This window comes from Pelodiscus sinensis, chromosome 9 (genome assembly GCF_049634645.1).
Source record: "Pelodiscus sinensis isolate JC-2024 chromosome 9, ASM4963464v1, whole genome shotgun sequence".
Lineage (NCBI taxonomy): Eukaryota > Metazoa > Chordata > Testudines > Trionychidae > Pelodiscus > Pelodiscus sinensis.
The window spans coordinates 41,275,244-41,291,971 of NC_134719.1; the positions used below are offsets into that span (position 1 = coordinate 41,275,244).

A 16,728-nucleotide genomic window follows, 5' to 3' on the forward strand; every position below is an offset into this window, starting at 1 on the left:
ACCCACAATCTACTTACCCTCAGGCTCTCAGAGTTAATTTGATCCTGAGGGGAAGCCATGAGCTATCGTGCCCCCTAATGACGGTGGAGTGTGAAGGGAACCCTGGTACCCTGAGTTGCGTGAGTGAGGTATCTTTCTTTCTTTCTTTGGTCTTTTTTGTTTGTTTGTTTCTCACTTACATGTGGCTTCGGACTGGCTTTTCTGTGGGTGAGTGTCCCTTGACCCAAAAAGAATTCCCCACCCCTGCATTAAATCCCCTACCCCTCCACTATTGTAGAGCCTGCTGGGAGAGGACACATATCCCATGGGAGCAGACTAAACTGCATCACAGCAAAGAACTTTGCAGCAAGCTGGAAGAAAATATAAGAGAAACAGTGACAGCAGCACATGGTCTCTATGCAGACAGACAGAGACACACACACATACAGACACTCGCTCTCTTTCTGTCTCTGTCTCTGTCTCTGACTGGATGATAGTCTCAGCCTGAGTATTGAGAAACTGTAACCTGCATGTACCATCTCTGAGGGTGAGACATTGTTTGCTTCATCACTTGCTTAGAGTAAAAATGTAGCATGTAAAATGTGTTTGTTTCATTTCTTAATGCAATCTCCGATCTTTATGCCCATCATGTATAATCACGTACAATCTAACTTTCTGTAGTTAATGAACCGGATTGATTATTTATTTATTAATGAACCTGATTTATTATTTTACCTGAAACTGATTTGATTAAAGTGGCTTGGGAAAACTCAGCTCAGTTTACAAAGGCTACTCTGTGTCCATTTCATCTTGAGGGCGTGGCAAGCTACTTAATGAACTTGCCTTAAGCAGTGTAAGACTGTATAGTCCTGGGCTGTAGCACTGCAGAGAACTGACCAAGGCCCTGGAATTGATGATTCAGGAGTGACTGGGAGATCATTCATGTAACTATGTTTGGTGTGTTCTGGCCCACAGGTGCTGGCTTCCAACTTTTACCGGGGGTACTCACCTCCTGCTCTGCCTCAAGTCCCTCCCTCTGACTCCATCCCTTCTCCCTCTGACTCCACCCCTTCTCCCAGTCACCCGCCTCTGCCTGGCCTCTGCCCAGCCCTGCCCTGCCCCAGGCTCCTCCTCTTCATCCCTTGCCCATTCTGAGTCCCTGTTTCTTCCCACCCAGTTCCTCCCCTGAATATATCCCATCCCCCTCCTCCCTGTTCCTCCTGCATGCCACGGAACAACTGCTCTCTGGTGCGTGGGAGATGCTGGGAGGGAGGGGAAGAAGTTCATTGGCAGGGCCACCAGCTGCCATGTGTGATTGGGGGGAGGGGAAGGAGAGTTGTTAGTGAGTGGTAAGCATCACTCTGCTGTTTTTTCCACATGGGTGTTCTAGGTCCGAAGCACCCATGGATTCGACACCTGTGTCCCTGCCTGTGGATGTCTAAGTGCAGCCCCTGTCACAAGTTTTTAGCTTAACAGCACTTTTACACCAGTCCCGAACTATTCCCCAATAGCCAGGGCCAGGAGCAGGACATTGGCTCTAGGGGATAGGCATGAGGGCTGAGGCCGAAGCTGAGTGGAGGAAAGGATTCAGGGATGCCACAACCTCATGCAACTTCTGTTGTCCCTGTGAAATACTGAAGCAACACCAGCAGGGCTGCTATTTAAGGGGCTACTTCAGGTCAGTGCCACTGAGCCCCAATGACCTGCAACAGTCAGAGTCACCTAGAGCTCAAACACTGAACCACCTCTCATGCCCCAGCCCTGCTGTCCCAGCTAGGACACATACACCCCCTCACCAAAATGCCCTCCCTGCACCCTAACTTCTTGCCCAGACCTGAGGCCCCCTCTCACATGCCAAACCCCACAGCCTCACCACCCCAGAGTCCCCTTCCAAACACTCCAACCCCCCTCCAGCCCCACTCTAAAGCCCACAAGCCCACCCTCTTCCCCACCCCATCTTAGCCTCCTCCTCTCCCCCTGAAACCCTCATTCTGGCCCCATTCCAGCCTGGAGCCATGACCCCCCTGACACCCTCCTGCTCTTCCTAGCAGGTGCCCCAGCTAGGTGTCCCTGCTCCCCACAAGCGGCTGTTGGCTGCATTGGGAGGCCGGGTATGGAGGAGATGGTCTTTTTACCATGCGTGTATAAATTCAAAATGGAGTTTGGTAAAACAAAATGGAATCTTTGGGTTCTTGTTCAAGGATTTCCCGCCTTAGTGTCCTGCCCGCATTTTCCCTCCTAAAATACCTCTGCACTCCTCCCTAACACCTTTGCACTCTGCCCTAACCGTCTTTGGCAGACAGCCAAACACTGCACAGTGCCCTCATCTGGTTTTCCCGCCTTAAGTGCTTTAAAAGCCTACTCCGATCAAGGGCTCAGGTTTCTCTCTTTGTCGTTCTTCTCTCCTCCTTGTTCGTCTTCGGGTCCTGTGAGAAGTTCCAGGGTGTGTGGACTTATGGCCTAGGGACTATCTATACTGGCCTAATCTACGGAGTCTCCACTGAGTACTTGGGAAACCTCTCAGGACTAATTAGGGACTGGATTTATGGACTGTATAAAGACATTTTACCTCCGTGTCCCTGAGAGGATCTACACGTGTTCGAAGGATCCGTGAAGGTCTCCAGCAGCGCCGTCCACCACCGAGGCAAGGGTCCTCTTCCCTTCGAGTGTTTCCTCCGACAGGAAGGATTCGCCTCATGGGACCTCCCTGTCAGTCCTCCCCAAGGGCTTCCAAATAGCCTATGGGTAGAGGGTCACAGGCTTCCATCGCCGCCTCCTCATTGTTGTAAGATCTCCCCTTGTTGTATTGGGTTCTCTTTCTATCTACCTTCTTTTCGGGATAAGGTGGGGTCATTTAATTCAATATACCATTGCCTTTTGTTGTGCTCAACCATTTCTTTTCAAATATATGGCTTGGCCCTAAATGTTTTGTCCATCATTTATGGAACAGTTAAGTGGTGATAGATACGTTACTGTCAGGCTGAATCTGACTTCTGGCAGAGACATCCCTAACTTTTCCACCAATTGACCATTTTAATTGCTTACTTGAAGTCTCCAGGGTAACACAGTCTAAATGTGCAGCTCCCTTCCCTGGTGGGTGAGGGGAGAGCAAACTGCTGGCGGGGGAAAAGGAGACAACAGGGATGAAGTAGTAGAGAAAGGGGCAGGGCAGGGAGGGGCCTCTGGGAATGGGTGAGCAGAGGGCAGAGTGATGCTGATAAGGTTAAGAAATTCGGCAAGCCCATGTAAAGTGGGATTTGGTGGTGCTAGCTGTGCAGCCACATGGCCATGCAACGTCCTCTTTAGCACAGCACAGTGCAGGCACTTTCAGGGAGTCCACGCAAGGCAGAAACCTGTGGCAGCCTGGACAGGACCATCCACGCCTGGCTACAGCCTTGTCATGGGCAGGGTGCCTCGGCCCAGCCTCAGTCCTGCTGCGGCACTAAGCTTGGCCCGAGCCTCAACTCTGCTGCAGCTTGGGCAGCCCTAATCCTGGCCCCGACTATTCTGGGGCAACCTGGCCCCACCTCCGGCCCCAATCCTACTGTGGTTAGTGTAGCCTGAGCAGCCGAGCCCCAGCCCTGCCATGGCTTGGGCAAACCGACCCCACTCTGTTGCTTTATGAGTGTGGCACTGAATATGTTTGAATATTCTTTAACAAAATTTGAATAGTTTCAAATAATATTAAAAATAAAGTCTCATGCACAGTCTCTGAGGAAGCACTGGTGCTAAGACATTCTAACTAGCAAACTTCTGGGAGGAGGCTTGACCCCCCCCCACTTATTTATTTTTAAATACTAAAATCAGTTTGTGCTGCCTCTCTGCTTTACAAAGTTTTAAATAATATTAAAAATAGAGCCTCCTTATGCGCAATCTATGATGACGAAATTCACTAAAATCTGTACCACAGCCTATCACAAAGGAAGTGATTTTTTCAAAGCTACAATTGAATATTTCAGCTGTCTCCATGGCAGCTGCAGACCCTACAGGATTCCGAGTGCCTGTGATTTAAAGTTTCTAAGAAAATAAAATTCATTTGTGTGTGCATATTTGTGTAGCTGCTTCTACACTAGGTGCTAACTGGGTTAAACAGTAAGGCTACATCTAGACTGGCCCCTTCTCTGGAAGAGGCATGCTAATTTCTAACTTTGGAATAGGAAAATCCGCGGGGGATTTAAATATCCCCCGCGGAATTTAAATAAACATGTCCGCCGCTTTTTTTCCGGCTTGGGGAAAAGCCAGAAAAGAGCGTCCAGACTGGCGCGATCCTCCGTAATAAAGCCCTTTTCCGGAAGATCGCGCCAGTCTGGACGCTCTTTTCCGGCTTTTCCCCAAGCCGGAAAAAAAGCGGTGGACATGTTTATTTAAATTCCGCGGGGGATATTTAAATATCCCCCGCGAATTTCCCTATTCCAAAGTTAGAAATTAGCATGCCTCTTCCAGAGAAGGGGCCAGTCTAGACATAGCCTAAGGGAAGCTTTTATTTTTTCCCCCTCAAGGAACTTGGATTACTAGTTGAATGTCCAAATGCCTTTGTTTGCTGAAAGGCTGATGGTAAATAGCCACAAACAGCACAAAAAATACCAAAGTCCCTTACAACTCTTTGTGCATAAGACCACGTATCTGTTTTATTACATCAATGTCAGAATGTTAGTTCGAATTAACTTTGATAGGCGCTACACTAGCGCTCCGCTAGTTCGAACTTAATTTGAACTAGCGGAGCGCTTAGTTCGAACTAGGTAAACATCATTCCACGAGGACTAAGCCTAGTTCGAACTTACTAGTTCGAATTAAGGGGTGTGTAGCCCCTTAATTCGAACTAGTGGGAGGCTAGCCCTCCCCAGTTTTCCCTGGTGGCCACTCTGGGCACCACCAGGGAAACTCTATCGCCCCCCCTCCCGGCCCCGGACCCCTTAAAGGGGCACGGGCTGGCTACGATGCCCGTGCCAGGTGCAAACCTGCCAGCACCCAGCTAGCAGACCCTGCACCTGGCACAGATCGAGCCACCCACCCGATGTACCCCAGCCCTCCCCCTCTTCCCGGGACCAGGCTGGCGGCTCCCGGGAGCTTGCCTTGGACCGCAAGAGGTGGGTACCCACCTGGTCTAGTGCGGACATCGTGGACCTCATCCACGACCTCCGCACTAGGCACAGGAAAGTGGCCATCTAGGGCAGGAGAGCTGCCAGCCTGGCCACCCAGGAGCAGGTGTGCATGAAAATCAAGGTGGTCCACTGAGACCCCCGAGCCTGACCCCTGAGCTTACAATGGCCGTACTGGGTCAGACCAAAGGTCCATCTAGGCCAGTAGCCTGTCTGCTGACAGCGGCCAAGCCTAGGGACCCTGGAGGGGATGGACCGAAGACAGTGACCAAGACATTTGTCTCGTGCCATCCCTCTCCAGCCTTCCACAAACTTTGGGCAGGGACACCACTCCTACCCCCTGGCTAATACCACTCCATGGACCCAACCTCCATGACTTTATCTCACTTCTCTTTAAACTCTGTTCTAGTTCTAGCCTTCACAGCCTCCTGCGCTGTGTTCCAGAGGTACGAGCCCCTGATGGGGAGGACTGGGCTGGCTCTGCGGGCTTCTGGGGGTAGAAGCTCTCCTGCAAGGAGTTCCACAGATTGACTCTGCTTTGTGAAGAAGAACTTTCTGTTACTAGTTTGAAGCCTGCTACCCATTCCTTTCCTTTGGTGTCCTCTAGTCTTTCTATTATGGGAACTAATGAAGAATTTTTCTTGATGCAACCTGTCTACCCCACTCATGCTTTTATAGACCTCTATCCTATCCCCCCTCCATCTCCTCTTTTCTAAACTGAAAAGTCCCAGTCCCTTTAGCCTCTTTTCATATGGGACCTCTTCCAAACCTCTGATCATTGTAGTTGCCCTCCCCTCTCCCACCCTCTCTCTTCCCCTCTCCCACCTCTTTTTCCCAGTCTCCCCCAGTTTTGTTCAATAAAGACAGATTCTATTTTTGAACACACGTTTTCTTTATTTTGTACATGAGGAAGGGGGGCTAGGGAAAGGTAAGTGGAAGGAGGTGAGGGAGGAATGGGGTACGAGCCCCCGATGGGGGGGACGGGGCTGGCTCTGCAGGCTTCTGGGGGTGAAAGCTCTCCTGCAGCCCTCCAATTGCCCCCTCTCCCCAGATGGCAGCCTGCGGCAAGTGCAGCCAGTCTGATGGCCGAGTGGTGTGATGTGCCCAGTGTGGGTAGTCCGGGCACTCCAAGCCAGGACTGCTTTGCAAGCGGGGAACCCCTGAGAACTGTCTGTCCGGGGTGGGGGTCGGGTCCCTTTAAGCACAGCCCTCGGCTAGCCTGAGACAGCAGCTCCATGCTCTAAGTCCTCATCTGATGTCCTGCCGGCACTGCTTCCAGCCATCCTTAGCAAAACGCTAATTCGAACTAGTTTTTAGTTCTAGATGCATTAGTTCGAATTAGCTTAGTTCAAATTAACTAATTCGAACTAAATTAGTTCGAATTCGCGCTGTAGTGTAGACATACCCATGGATACCTTTCAAGCATTTAAATTCCTATTGCATTCTATTGCACTGTGTTTGTAGTGTGCAATTAATAACTTTTAACTATTCAGGATCTTTGTGTATCTTTTGTTTGCAAGATTAAAACCCCCCATCTAGTATCAAATTTCAGGTCCATGGGGTGGGTCAGGTATGGTAGTCATATTAGAGTTTTGGAAATTTGTGTTTTGGATTTAAAAGTTTGATGAGTTTGACCAGCTAGGGATGGTTCTTAATCTATTGTCATTATAGTAACTCACTAGATGTTGGCATTTGGAGGCTTTCTGCTGGAATGCAAAGCTTTCTCTGCAACTTGCTTTTCTTGTGAGATAACAGAGCTTCTGAGTTAGTTGCCTGTGAACAATCGGTTCCTGGTGAGCAAACGAGTTCTGTCTGATAGTTCCTCCACTTTTGACTGTCATTTATTCACACCGTTAAGCGTCTCATCTTCCAAAGTCTCTTTTGCAGTTTGGTACATTTTCTTAATATTTACTTGTCTGTGTATTTCTAACACTGTGGAATTTTATTACTTTGTTTCAGTAGGAGACTATGATTTGATGCCTCTCCTTGAAATTCATATTGCCTTTGTCTTCACTGCAAGAACTGTTATTTTTCCATCAAGATAACTACTTTGTAAAATATATCTATTAACAAAACCTGTTTTGTTTTGTATTTTGCTTTAAAGAAATAGCCATTGCCTCTTTAAAATAAAACCAAGTCAATTACCGAGTTCAAGGAAGAAAAGCCACAATTGTAGTCCTCCTTACATCTGCAGTATCATTTCAGCTGGACTGTCACGATATATTCCTATTATTCTGAGTCCTTTCCACATTTGACTATGGCTACGTCTATACTGCAGCCTTCTTCTGCAAAAGCTTATGTAAATGAAGCTCAGAGTAGAATATTGTTGTGATTAATTTGCATAATTAATTAACAGCCATTTTTGCACAAGAGGCTTTTGTGCAAAAAGGAGCTGTGTAGATGGCTCCTTTTTGCGCAAAAGCCTCTTGTGCAAAACTGGCTGCTAATTAATTATGCAAATGATGTGCAGGGATATTCTCCTCCGCGCTTCATTTGCATAAGCTTTTGCAGAAGAAGGTTGAAGTATAGATATAGCTTAAGATTTGTTGTATTTATGAAAGATCAGCTTTTGTTCAGACACAGGTTTTTGGGCTTGATGTACAAATTATTTGTGAAATTTCTGGTCTGCATTATACAGAAGGTCAGACTAGCTGTTCCTAATGAGCCCTTTTAATCTTAAACATCTATGCATCTATTCTTCCCTAATGCATCTCAAGCATGTATCAGCTTTGCATTGATTCTACTCAATTGCTCCCATCAAATAAATAAGGAAAAATAGTAATGGAGAATTTAACTTCTATGGCTATAATCTTGTTGACCACCAAACTATCAAGTATATTGGGATTCCTTTTGAGCCAGTTGGTTTATCCAGAATATCTTGTCGAGTTCTGGGAGAACATTTCATCCAGTTCTCTGGGGGTATGTCTACACTACCCCGCTAGTTCGAACACCAGATCGCTCTGCGCCGGCTCTTCCAGGTTTTAATCTATTCGCCACGGGCGAGTAGATTACATTATTTGTCGAGCCATGGCTATTAGCCAGGATGGGTAAGAATGGTTCCCTAGCCTCTCTTAGTTAGAAATTGGGTAACAGAGTGGGATCACTTGTTCTGTTCATTTTGTCTGGTGCACCTGGCACTATTAGAAGACAGGATATTGTGCTAGATGGGCCTTTGGTCTGACCTAGTAAGACCATTGTTATGTTCTTATATTCTTATTTTATATAACTGCTTCTTGTGAACATTAGCCATGCCTAGATGCAAAGGGTTTATGTACAGGGGGATCCTACAATTCTAATCATGTCACACCACAGTTCATATACACCTATCATAGCTAACAGCATCTATGCTTGCATGTAAAGATCAACTGATTGCCAGATTGCATATGGCATGCTTATCAGTTCAGGACATTTCTGCTGACATTGTTTATAAGAAACATAACCATATTAATTAATTTCCATTACCCTCAATAATATATTCACAATAGTTAGTTGTTTAAGCCATTACAGTAACTACTATTCAATAATTACTTACTGTGGCATATCTTGTCTTAACTTGGAATTGTACCTGTCAGCTAAGTGCATAGTTTTGGCTCACAAATTACAGAGAAATACAAATTCTTCTAGTTACTCTTAGAATATTGAAAGGGTACATGGAAAAATACATTTTAAAGTAGCCAAAGCACAATGCCAACCATATATCCGCTGGGGCTGTGAAGTCCTATGCCTTCCCATCCCAAAGGCTATCTAGCTATCCTATAGGGCAAAAATTGAGCCTTCAGCAAGAAATTCTGGAGTTTTAAGAAATCATGGAGCCCTCTAGAGGCACAGTGTTGATAGACCTTTATTATTAAATCTCTCCTTCTAAGCCATTGTGCCTTTCAGATCTGTGAGTGAAAACGTCCCAGACTAGCCCTAATTATCAACACCAATGGCATGTTCATATTTGCTTTTTGTCAATGAGTTTGTGTCCCAGGATGCATCCACACATATCTGAAACCTCTGGAAAATGCACACATGGGCCTAATTTGTTTTATTTAGAGTTAAAGTTTGTTAGCATGAGAATTTGTTTTATCTTCACCTGTTGAGCACTTCAGACACAGTCAGATAAACTGACAAATGACTGGTTAACCAAATAGTAGGCAGTCATGTGAAATATGTCACACGTAAATGTAATGTGAACTTTACACTCTTGCAGGACTATAAAGAGCCAGTGAGAGCACTAAACCTCAGTCTCAGGCACCATGAAGACCTTTCTTCTGCTAGCAACTGTGGGCCTATGCTGGGCACAATACAACCCAAATACAAAAGATGGGAAGACATCTATTGTCCACCTTTTTGAATGGCGTTGGGCTGACATTGCTCTTGAATGTGAACGGTATTTAAAACCCAATGGATATGGTGGAGTTCAGGTATGTAGCCTTTACCATACAATACAATTTCTCTATGTTTTGGAACTATTTATTTACCAGAGAAAAAGGTTTGGTTTGTAGAGGGCAGGCAACACATTTACCAACAGTAGAAATTAGTGACGGAGGTAGGAAATGCAGACAGGTATGTGCCTAGACCAGCCACTGTGAAGGGGTGATTTTACTTTGTCCTAAGGGGGATAGCTCCAAAAAACTATCCTTTTGTGAGGTGCTGAGCTCCTGTTACTTCCACTGATTTCAATCTGAGTCCTCCCAGGATCATTCTTGTGAGAGCAAGCTCTGGTTGGGTAGAGTGGGCTGGATTATGATGTAAATGAGGATTAATACTGGTGTAAGTTAAATCAGTTTGTGCTCCTGCTACGTGTTGTACAGCACTGAGCATCCTCACTGTTCTTATACAAATAAACCTCAAAATAATTACAGGTTTATCACATGACATAATTTCATTCACAGATATCGCCTCCAAATGAAAATATTATTATCAACAACCCCAGCAGACCGTGGTGGGAAAGGTACCAGCCCATCAGCTACAAACTGTGCACCCGATCTGGAAATGAAAATGAATTTAAAGACATGGTGACCCGATGCAACAATGCTGGAGTAAGTATCTGGAAGTTCTTCAGGTTGAAATAGTGTAGAGAGAAATAACTGATTTCAGCTGGCATAGCAGTCTGTTCTATGGCAAAGGGAGAAGGCATCAAAGAAGTTACATAAAAGAGAAGGAATGTAAATGGGGAATAAACAGTGACCTGGTCAGTGACATTTATTATGTCACCTCACTCACTCTCCTTTGAAAAACAAACTGACATGCAACCATTGCTCCCTAGGTTTATATTTATGTGGATGCTGTAGTCAACCACATGTGTGGATCAGGTGTAGGCTCTGGAAATGGTGCCACTTGTGGAAGTTATTACAACGCAGGGAACAGAGATTTTCCAGCTGTCCCGTACTCAGCCTGGGACTTTAATGATGGTAAATGTAAAACTGGAAGTGGAGATATTGAAAATTACAATGATTTGAATCAGGTAAATAAGGATCTGTTTTTACTATCCCCTCCTCTTATCTTCTCGACCAATCTCTGACCATCTAAAAAGCCCCCTCCTCCTGCCCAAAAAAGATCTTTTGTGGAACAATGCAATACACACTCAGTTCAAGATGATACTTAAGTACAGGCCTATAATTAAGTGTGGGAGTATGACCACTAATTTCAACGATGCTTAGAGTAATGCTGCTGCACCTATTTATGTAGTTCCATTCACTCTTAACTGATGAAGACACTATTGTGATCAAGCTATTACACAACTTTCCAGCCTGATCAGTAGCTACTAATGAGAGATGACCTTAGAAAATCCACAGGTCTGCAGCAAAGGATGCTGGTGATTCAGTGGATACTGACCCATAAAACTGGAATCTGAGCTCTTGTAATCATTAAATGGCTAATGGCTCCTTTCCCAGCTTTAGGGCTTTTAGCTTCTCTGTCTTGTTTGCCAAGTTCCTTCCTAAACTCGCAGGCAGCTACATCTGGAAGCAATATTCTTCACTTCCTGGCCTGATGTGAGACTCACACCAGCTCAGTATAGTAAGTTCCAGGATGCATACTTCTGTAGTGACTTTGAAGGAATTCTCTTCAAAACAGGTTTAGCTTGTGGATTGAACACATTTATGGCGTGAATTGAAAAATATGTTCACAATAGATCTATTTTAATCAGAGATTTATAATGTAGTGCATAGGCACCGACACTGTGGTTCCTTCTTCCCACAGTGCCTGTCATTGGCTAGTAGCCTAGCTGATTGAATTCCTGTTCTTCCTTCCCTCCCAGAGCTTCTCACCTGACACAAATAGCTGTTTTGCAACATACAGAAGCCCTGGGATAGAGGGGGAAGAATAGGGACAGGAAAAGATATGGTAGGAAGAAGCAAGGCAGGGTGTTGAGTGAAGGAGTGAAATGGGGCAGGAGGTGGGGTCAAACACCGGCCTGTGAAAAGGGGTGGAGTGGGGGAGACCCTGGATCAGAGTGGGGGGTCAAGCACTCCCTGAGCTAGAGGAAAATAGGCACATACGGTTTGGTGTATGACTCTATGGTATCCCATCCTATTTTTAAAACAGGTTCGTGACTGCCGCCTGGTCAGTCTTCTTGATCTTGCCCTGGAGAAGGACTATGTGCGCACAAAAGTTGCTGACTACATGAACCACCTCATTGATATTGGTGTGGCAGGCTTCAGAATTGATGCTTCCAAGCACATGTGGCCTGGAGATATGAAGGCATTTTTAGGCAAACTGCACAACCTAAATACTCAATGGTTTCCCTCTAACACCAAGCCTTTCATTTACCAGGAGGTAATCTCATTTTCTGACTTTTGCTTTGCATAGAAATGGGTCCTTTTGCATAAAAATACAAATACAGTATTGGCCAGATCCCGCAAAGCACAAAGTTCTGAACGTTGTTGGCTTAATATAGCAGAGCAGAGCTGCTGATGTGAGGGGGAGTGCAAAGGGGGCTACTGCCCGGAGGCTCAGTGGTTCAGAGGAGCCTGGAGCTCCCATCTGCTGCCACTACTACTGCAGCAGCAGCGTGGTCAGAGCCCAGGCCCTTTAAATAACCACTTGAGCACTATGCTGGCTATCCCAACCCTATCCCTTCTGGGAGCATAGAGCTGTCTCCCCTGCCACCTTGCCCAGGGGCCCAGCAACCCTGTTGCTCGCTTGTAGAATAGTACTTAAGAATTAACTTAATAAACAGTACTTAATACTTATATGAGATCATAAAAGTTTTAAAGGCTAAATGGTAAATTCTGTAATTTTACATGATCTCCAGTTTGCATATACAAATAGATCCTTTTGTTTTGAAATCAAGCAGGGTCATAAACGTATGTTATTCATATAAATACTTAGGCATTTGCTCTTCCCAGGTGAAAATGACATCATGAAGTTTAAGGAAAAAATGAACCATGAAAAAATACTCCTTATAGTCACTTACCTTTGCCATCTAGGAATCCCCCTTTTAGTCTTCTGTTCTGACATTCAGGTTTTCCAAGGAACTCTTCAGAGAACAGTTCACCAGGGCTTTTTAATTTGTGCAGGTCCAGGAATTTCATTTTCCTAGCTAACCTACTCAGAGGCAGCAGAAAGATCACAACATCGATTTTGTGTAGGCCCTAAACAAATGATAAAGTTTTGATTTTTAAATATAGTACTTCTCTCTATTTAAATGGCTATTTAAAAAACTGATGCTAATAACTACCCGTAGAAACAGTTTAATAGGTTTTTTCCCCCCTAAATCTTTTAAAGTCAGAATTTTCAAGTCTCTTTTGAATTCTCAAACTCAGCATTCTGACACAAGGGTAATTCTTTTAACACTTATAACACCTAAACATGCTTCTTGTATAGAAAATGAGATGGTTTTAATGTTCTTCATGATTTTTCTAGGACAGATTTTTCTTATACAGTGTTAACTATGTATATTATATGGCTTTTTAAATAGCTAGGAATGTTTTAACAACTTTTTCTTACTTTGGCCAGGTAATTGACTTGGGTGGAGAAGCAATTAAAGCCAGTGACTACTTCGAAAATGGCCGAGTGACTGAATTCAAATATGGTGCAAAACTGGGGACCGTCATCCGCAAATGGAATGGAGAAAAGATGGCCTATTTAAAGTATATACCAATTGGATGAATTGCGAAATTCATGCAACAACTGAAATATTAGTGTCAATGTGTTTGAGACTCTGTTGGTTTTTTAGGAACTGGGGAGAAGGCTGGGGTTTCATGCCCTCTGACAGAGCCCTTGTCTTTGTGGATAATCATGACAACCAAAGGGGCCATGGTGCTGGAGGAGCTTCTATTCTAACCTTCTGGGATGCCAGGTAGGGAAAGCTATTGGCTGTGTAAGGGTCTTAGTATTTTTTCCTAACGATTACAATATATCTTCATGTGTCTCGTTACCCTTTGGCTTGCAGATTATATAAAATGGCGGTTGGTTTCATGCTTGCTCATCCTTATGGATTCACACGGGTAATGTCAAGCTACCGGTGGACAAGAAATTTCCAGAATGGAAAGGTAGGGTAGTTGAAAATAAATTCACAAGGCTCTTACTTTTCCTCTGTGTGGAGTGACAGTGCAGGCACTGTTGAGTTCCTCTTAAATTCTTTGGGGCAGGAGCATTTCTTGAGTGATGAATAAACCTTGTTTTGCCTCCCTGCATATGAATGAAAATTATCCTTTTTCCTGTGGCCTTTCTCATAGTTAGAATGTTTCATTTTTACTATTTTCTGTTTAACAACAAGGATGTTAATGACTGGATAGGACCACCAAGCAATGGTGATGGCTCCACCAAAGCTGTTACAATCAATGCGGATTCCACTTGTGGCAATGGTTGGGTCTGTGAACATAGGTGGCGTCAAATAAGGTAGGGATCTGTAGAGAGAAATTAAATACAGATGATGCATTTTGCAATATATCTTTCACGGTTTGGGAAGATTTCAGTTTGCCTATTTGTTCTATTTTCAGGAACATGGCTATTTTCCGTAATGTGGTTAATGGCCAAGCTTTCTCAAACTGGTGGGACAATGGTAGCAATCAAGTGGCTTTTGGGCGTGGTAATAAAGGCTTCATCGTCTTTAATAATGATGACTGGTAAGTAAGTAGGGTAAATTGGAACAGACTGGACAGGAGACAAATTTGTAATACAACAGATTATGACTCTTAAGTATTGTAGTTCAAAACCTGCACATGCCATCTTCTTCCAGAAATGCTTTCCAAAACCCAGCATTAGCTTCCAAAACAATACATAAGTTTGCTGCTGATGCTGGAGTGTATTCAGATCCATCATTGAGGAGGTTTGGCCCTTAGGAATGTATGTCTATGGAGGTCTGAGTGGTAACTAGGCATGAGCTAGAAGGTGGACGGCTCTAAAGAAATGAGCAGAGACTAATAATTGACTCAGGTTGGGATGCTCTAGAAAAGGCCAGGGATGTGGAACTGGATCAGGTCTGCTGAAGGGAGGAGGAGAAGAGTTGATGACTGAATTAGATGATTTATAGGGACAGGATTCTCAGGTTTTTAATGCTCTTCACTGAATTATTCTTGATTCTTGTGAATCAGTTCTATTAAATGCCTCCCTCCTCTTCAGTACAAAAGGCATTTTGTATTCAAGCAGTGCCTTCAATCTCTTTGGATATTCCTGAAGACTATAGTGGAGTCTCATGAGGGATGGCAGTTTGATAGGATTAGTGTTGTGCTCTTTTAGGCTCCTCTCATGTCAGAGGTGCAAAAAGAGATTTGGGGAATTTGTGACATAGTGGAAGCCATAAAGAACATGACATTGCCAGAAAATGGTTCTTCTGAAACCAGCTTTCTGCTAAGGTGCTTTAGGGGGCAATCAGAAAAGGTAATTTGGGTTTGAAAAGAAAGAGAGCTTCAGGAAGAGGAAAAAGGACAATATATGTACAGAAGTGACAATGAAGGGTGTAAATGTTTAGTCTGAACCGGAAGCTGATCGTTCTGTCAAAGCTGGTAAATATTGTAAGAATCTGAGTTTGTGTTCTGTCTCTTTGGCTGCATTTACACACCACCCTATACTTGGAATAAGATACGCAATTTGTGTTATGCAAATAGTGTATCTTATTTTGAATCTATTTTGAAATAGCCTATTTTGAAATTTAGCACAACAACAGTGCCAAATTGCAAAATAGTACACTGTTTTGAGCCATCCCTTATTCCTTGTGCAACAAGATTTACTGGGATATTGATATAGTGTGTCCATTATTTTGTAAAATATTTTGAAATAATGGGTGGCTTGTGTAGATGAGGGGTAGTTATTTCTGTGCAGTGTAGACATTCCCTTACCGCTTGCAGCTTAAATCTTCCCAAAGAGATTCAGGCCCTGTCTACACTGTGGGCCCTACAGCTACTGTGCTGCAGCCATGCTACAGTGTAGACATTTCCTAAAGTGACAGAAAGGCTTTTTCCATCAGGGAAGTTAATCCACCTTTCCCAACAATGGCTGTTATGTCAGTGGAAGAATTCTTCCATGGTCCTGGCAGTATCTATGACAAGGTTATGTGAACTTAACTATGGCGCTCAAGGGTATGAATTTTTCTCACCATCAAGAAATATAGGCAGGTCAATCTAAATTTTACATGTAAAACAAGCCTTAGATGAAATTTCTGTGCTTTTAGTGGAGGGTTATATCTGTGAGGAAAGAACTATCCCAGGAAATAAATATATGAAGCTTTTGTCTTAATAAATGACATGGAACACCCTGTCTTGTTCATGCTGACCAGTGGTGCTGCATCCTTGTGAGGTGCCTATGAAGATTACACAGAGCACTTTCAATTAATTGCAGTTGCTCTTATTTCAGCTAAAGAACTCATAGTAGATTTCCCATACCAGCACTTCCTAACCCATTGGCCCAATTAGCAAAAAATTAAACTAAAGATTAAAACTCATCTGACCTTGTAGGGTCATCCCATGGGCTGCAGGCTAGAATGACTTTTTATTATTTTTTCTTTATTACAGAGAAAGATCTATGTTAAAGAGACTGAACTATCACTTATTCCTTTTCTATCTGTTTTTATACCCAGGGCCTTGAATACAAATTTGCAAACTGGCCTTCCTGCTGGCACTTATTGTGATGTTATTTCTGGGCAAAAGGAGGGCAACTCCTGTACTGGAATCAAAGTCAACGTTGGTTCTGACGGCATTGCCAATTTCCAGATTAGTAACCAGGCTGAAGATCCTTTCATTGCAATTCATGTGAACGATAAATTGTAATGTAAACTGGACGCATCTCTTCCCTTGGTTTTTCACACTGCACTTTGTTTTGTTTTCTGAGCATGCAGCAATGAATAATCTTTTAATTAAGAAATAAATAGTAGTGGAGCAAAACTGTTGTGAGTTTCATTAATGAAATTAAGTGTAACTATTTGTACTCTCAGCACGTACCTGATAGAAATGCTTGTAAAAGATGGTGTATTTGGCCAACAGTGTAGCTTAATACTAGCTGTACTACAGTATTTTTTTCAGGTGGAGCAAAACAAAAGGACAGCAATTAGAAGCAGAAATTAAATGATACATTTATTTTACTGTTTTAAGGCCAAATTTGGTATATGTTCATACACACATCACTAATATATATATATATATATATATATATATATATATATATATATATATATATATATATATATATATATATGAATAATGAATTTAAAGTGATGAAAACA

At 43.6% G+C, this 16,728-nt stretch overlaps 1 protein-coding gene across 1 annotated transcript; it reads left to right on the forward strand.

Moving 5' to 3' along the window:
* Positions 1 to 9,319: 9,319 nt before the first annotated feature.
* LOC102460184 (amylase alpha 2A) lies at positions 9,320 to 16,408 on the forward strand. The gene is made up of 10 exons (XM_075936631.1): positions 9,320 to 9,487; positions 9,959 to 10,105; positions 10,333 to 10,530; positions 11,613 to 11,843; positions 13,026 to 13,159; positions 13,246 to 13,368; positions 13,462 to 13,561; positions 13,789 to 13,910; positions 14,012 to 14,137; positions 16,087 to 16,408. Exons 1-10 carry the CDS (start codon positions 9,320 to 9,322, stop codon positions 16,274 to 16,276), a joined length of 1,539 nt encoding a protein of 512 aa, XP_075792746.1. The 3' UTR covers positions 16,277 to 16,408.
* The last annotated feature ends 320 nt before the right edge of the window (positions 16,409 to 16,728 follow it).

What these genes read in the sequence shown, in the direction of transcription:
- LOC102460184 (XM_075936631.1), top strand. Translation starts at nt 9,320, where the DNA reads ATGAAGACCTTTCTTCTGCTAGCAACTGTGGGCCTATGCTGGGCACAA. An exon ending in CCCGATGCAACAATGCTGGA is followed by an intron (nt 10,106 to 10,332) that starts GTAAGTATCTGG and finishes ATTGCTCCCTAG; the next exon opens with GTTTATATTTATGTGGATGC. An exon ending in CTAACCTTCTGGGATGCCAG is followed by an intron (nt 13,369 to 13,461) that starts GTAGGGAAAGCT and finishes TTTGGCTTGCAG; the next exon opens with ATTATATAAAATGGCGGTTG.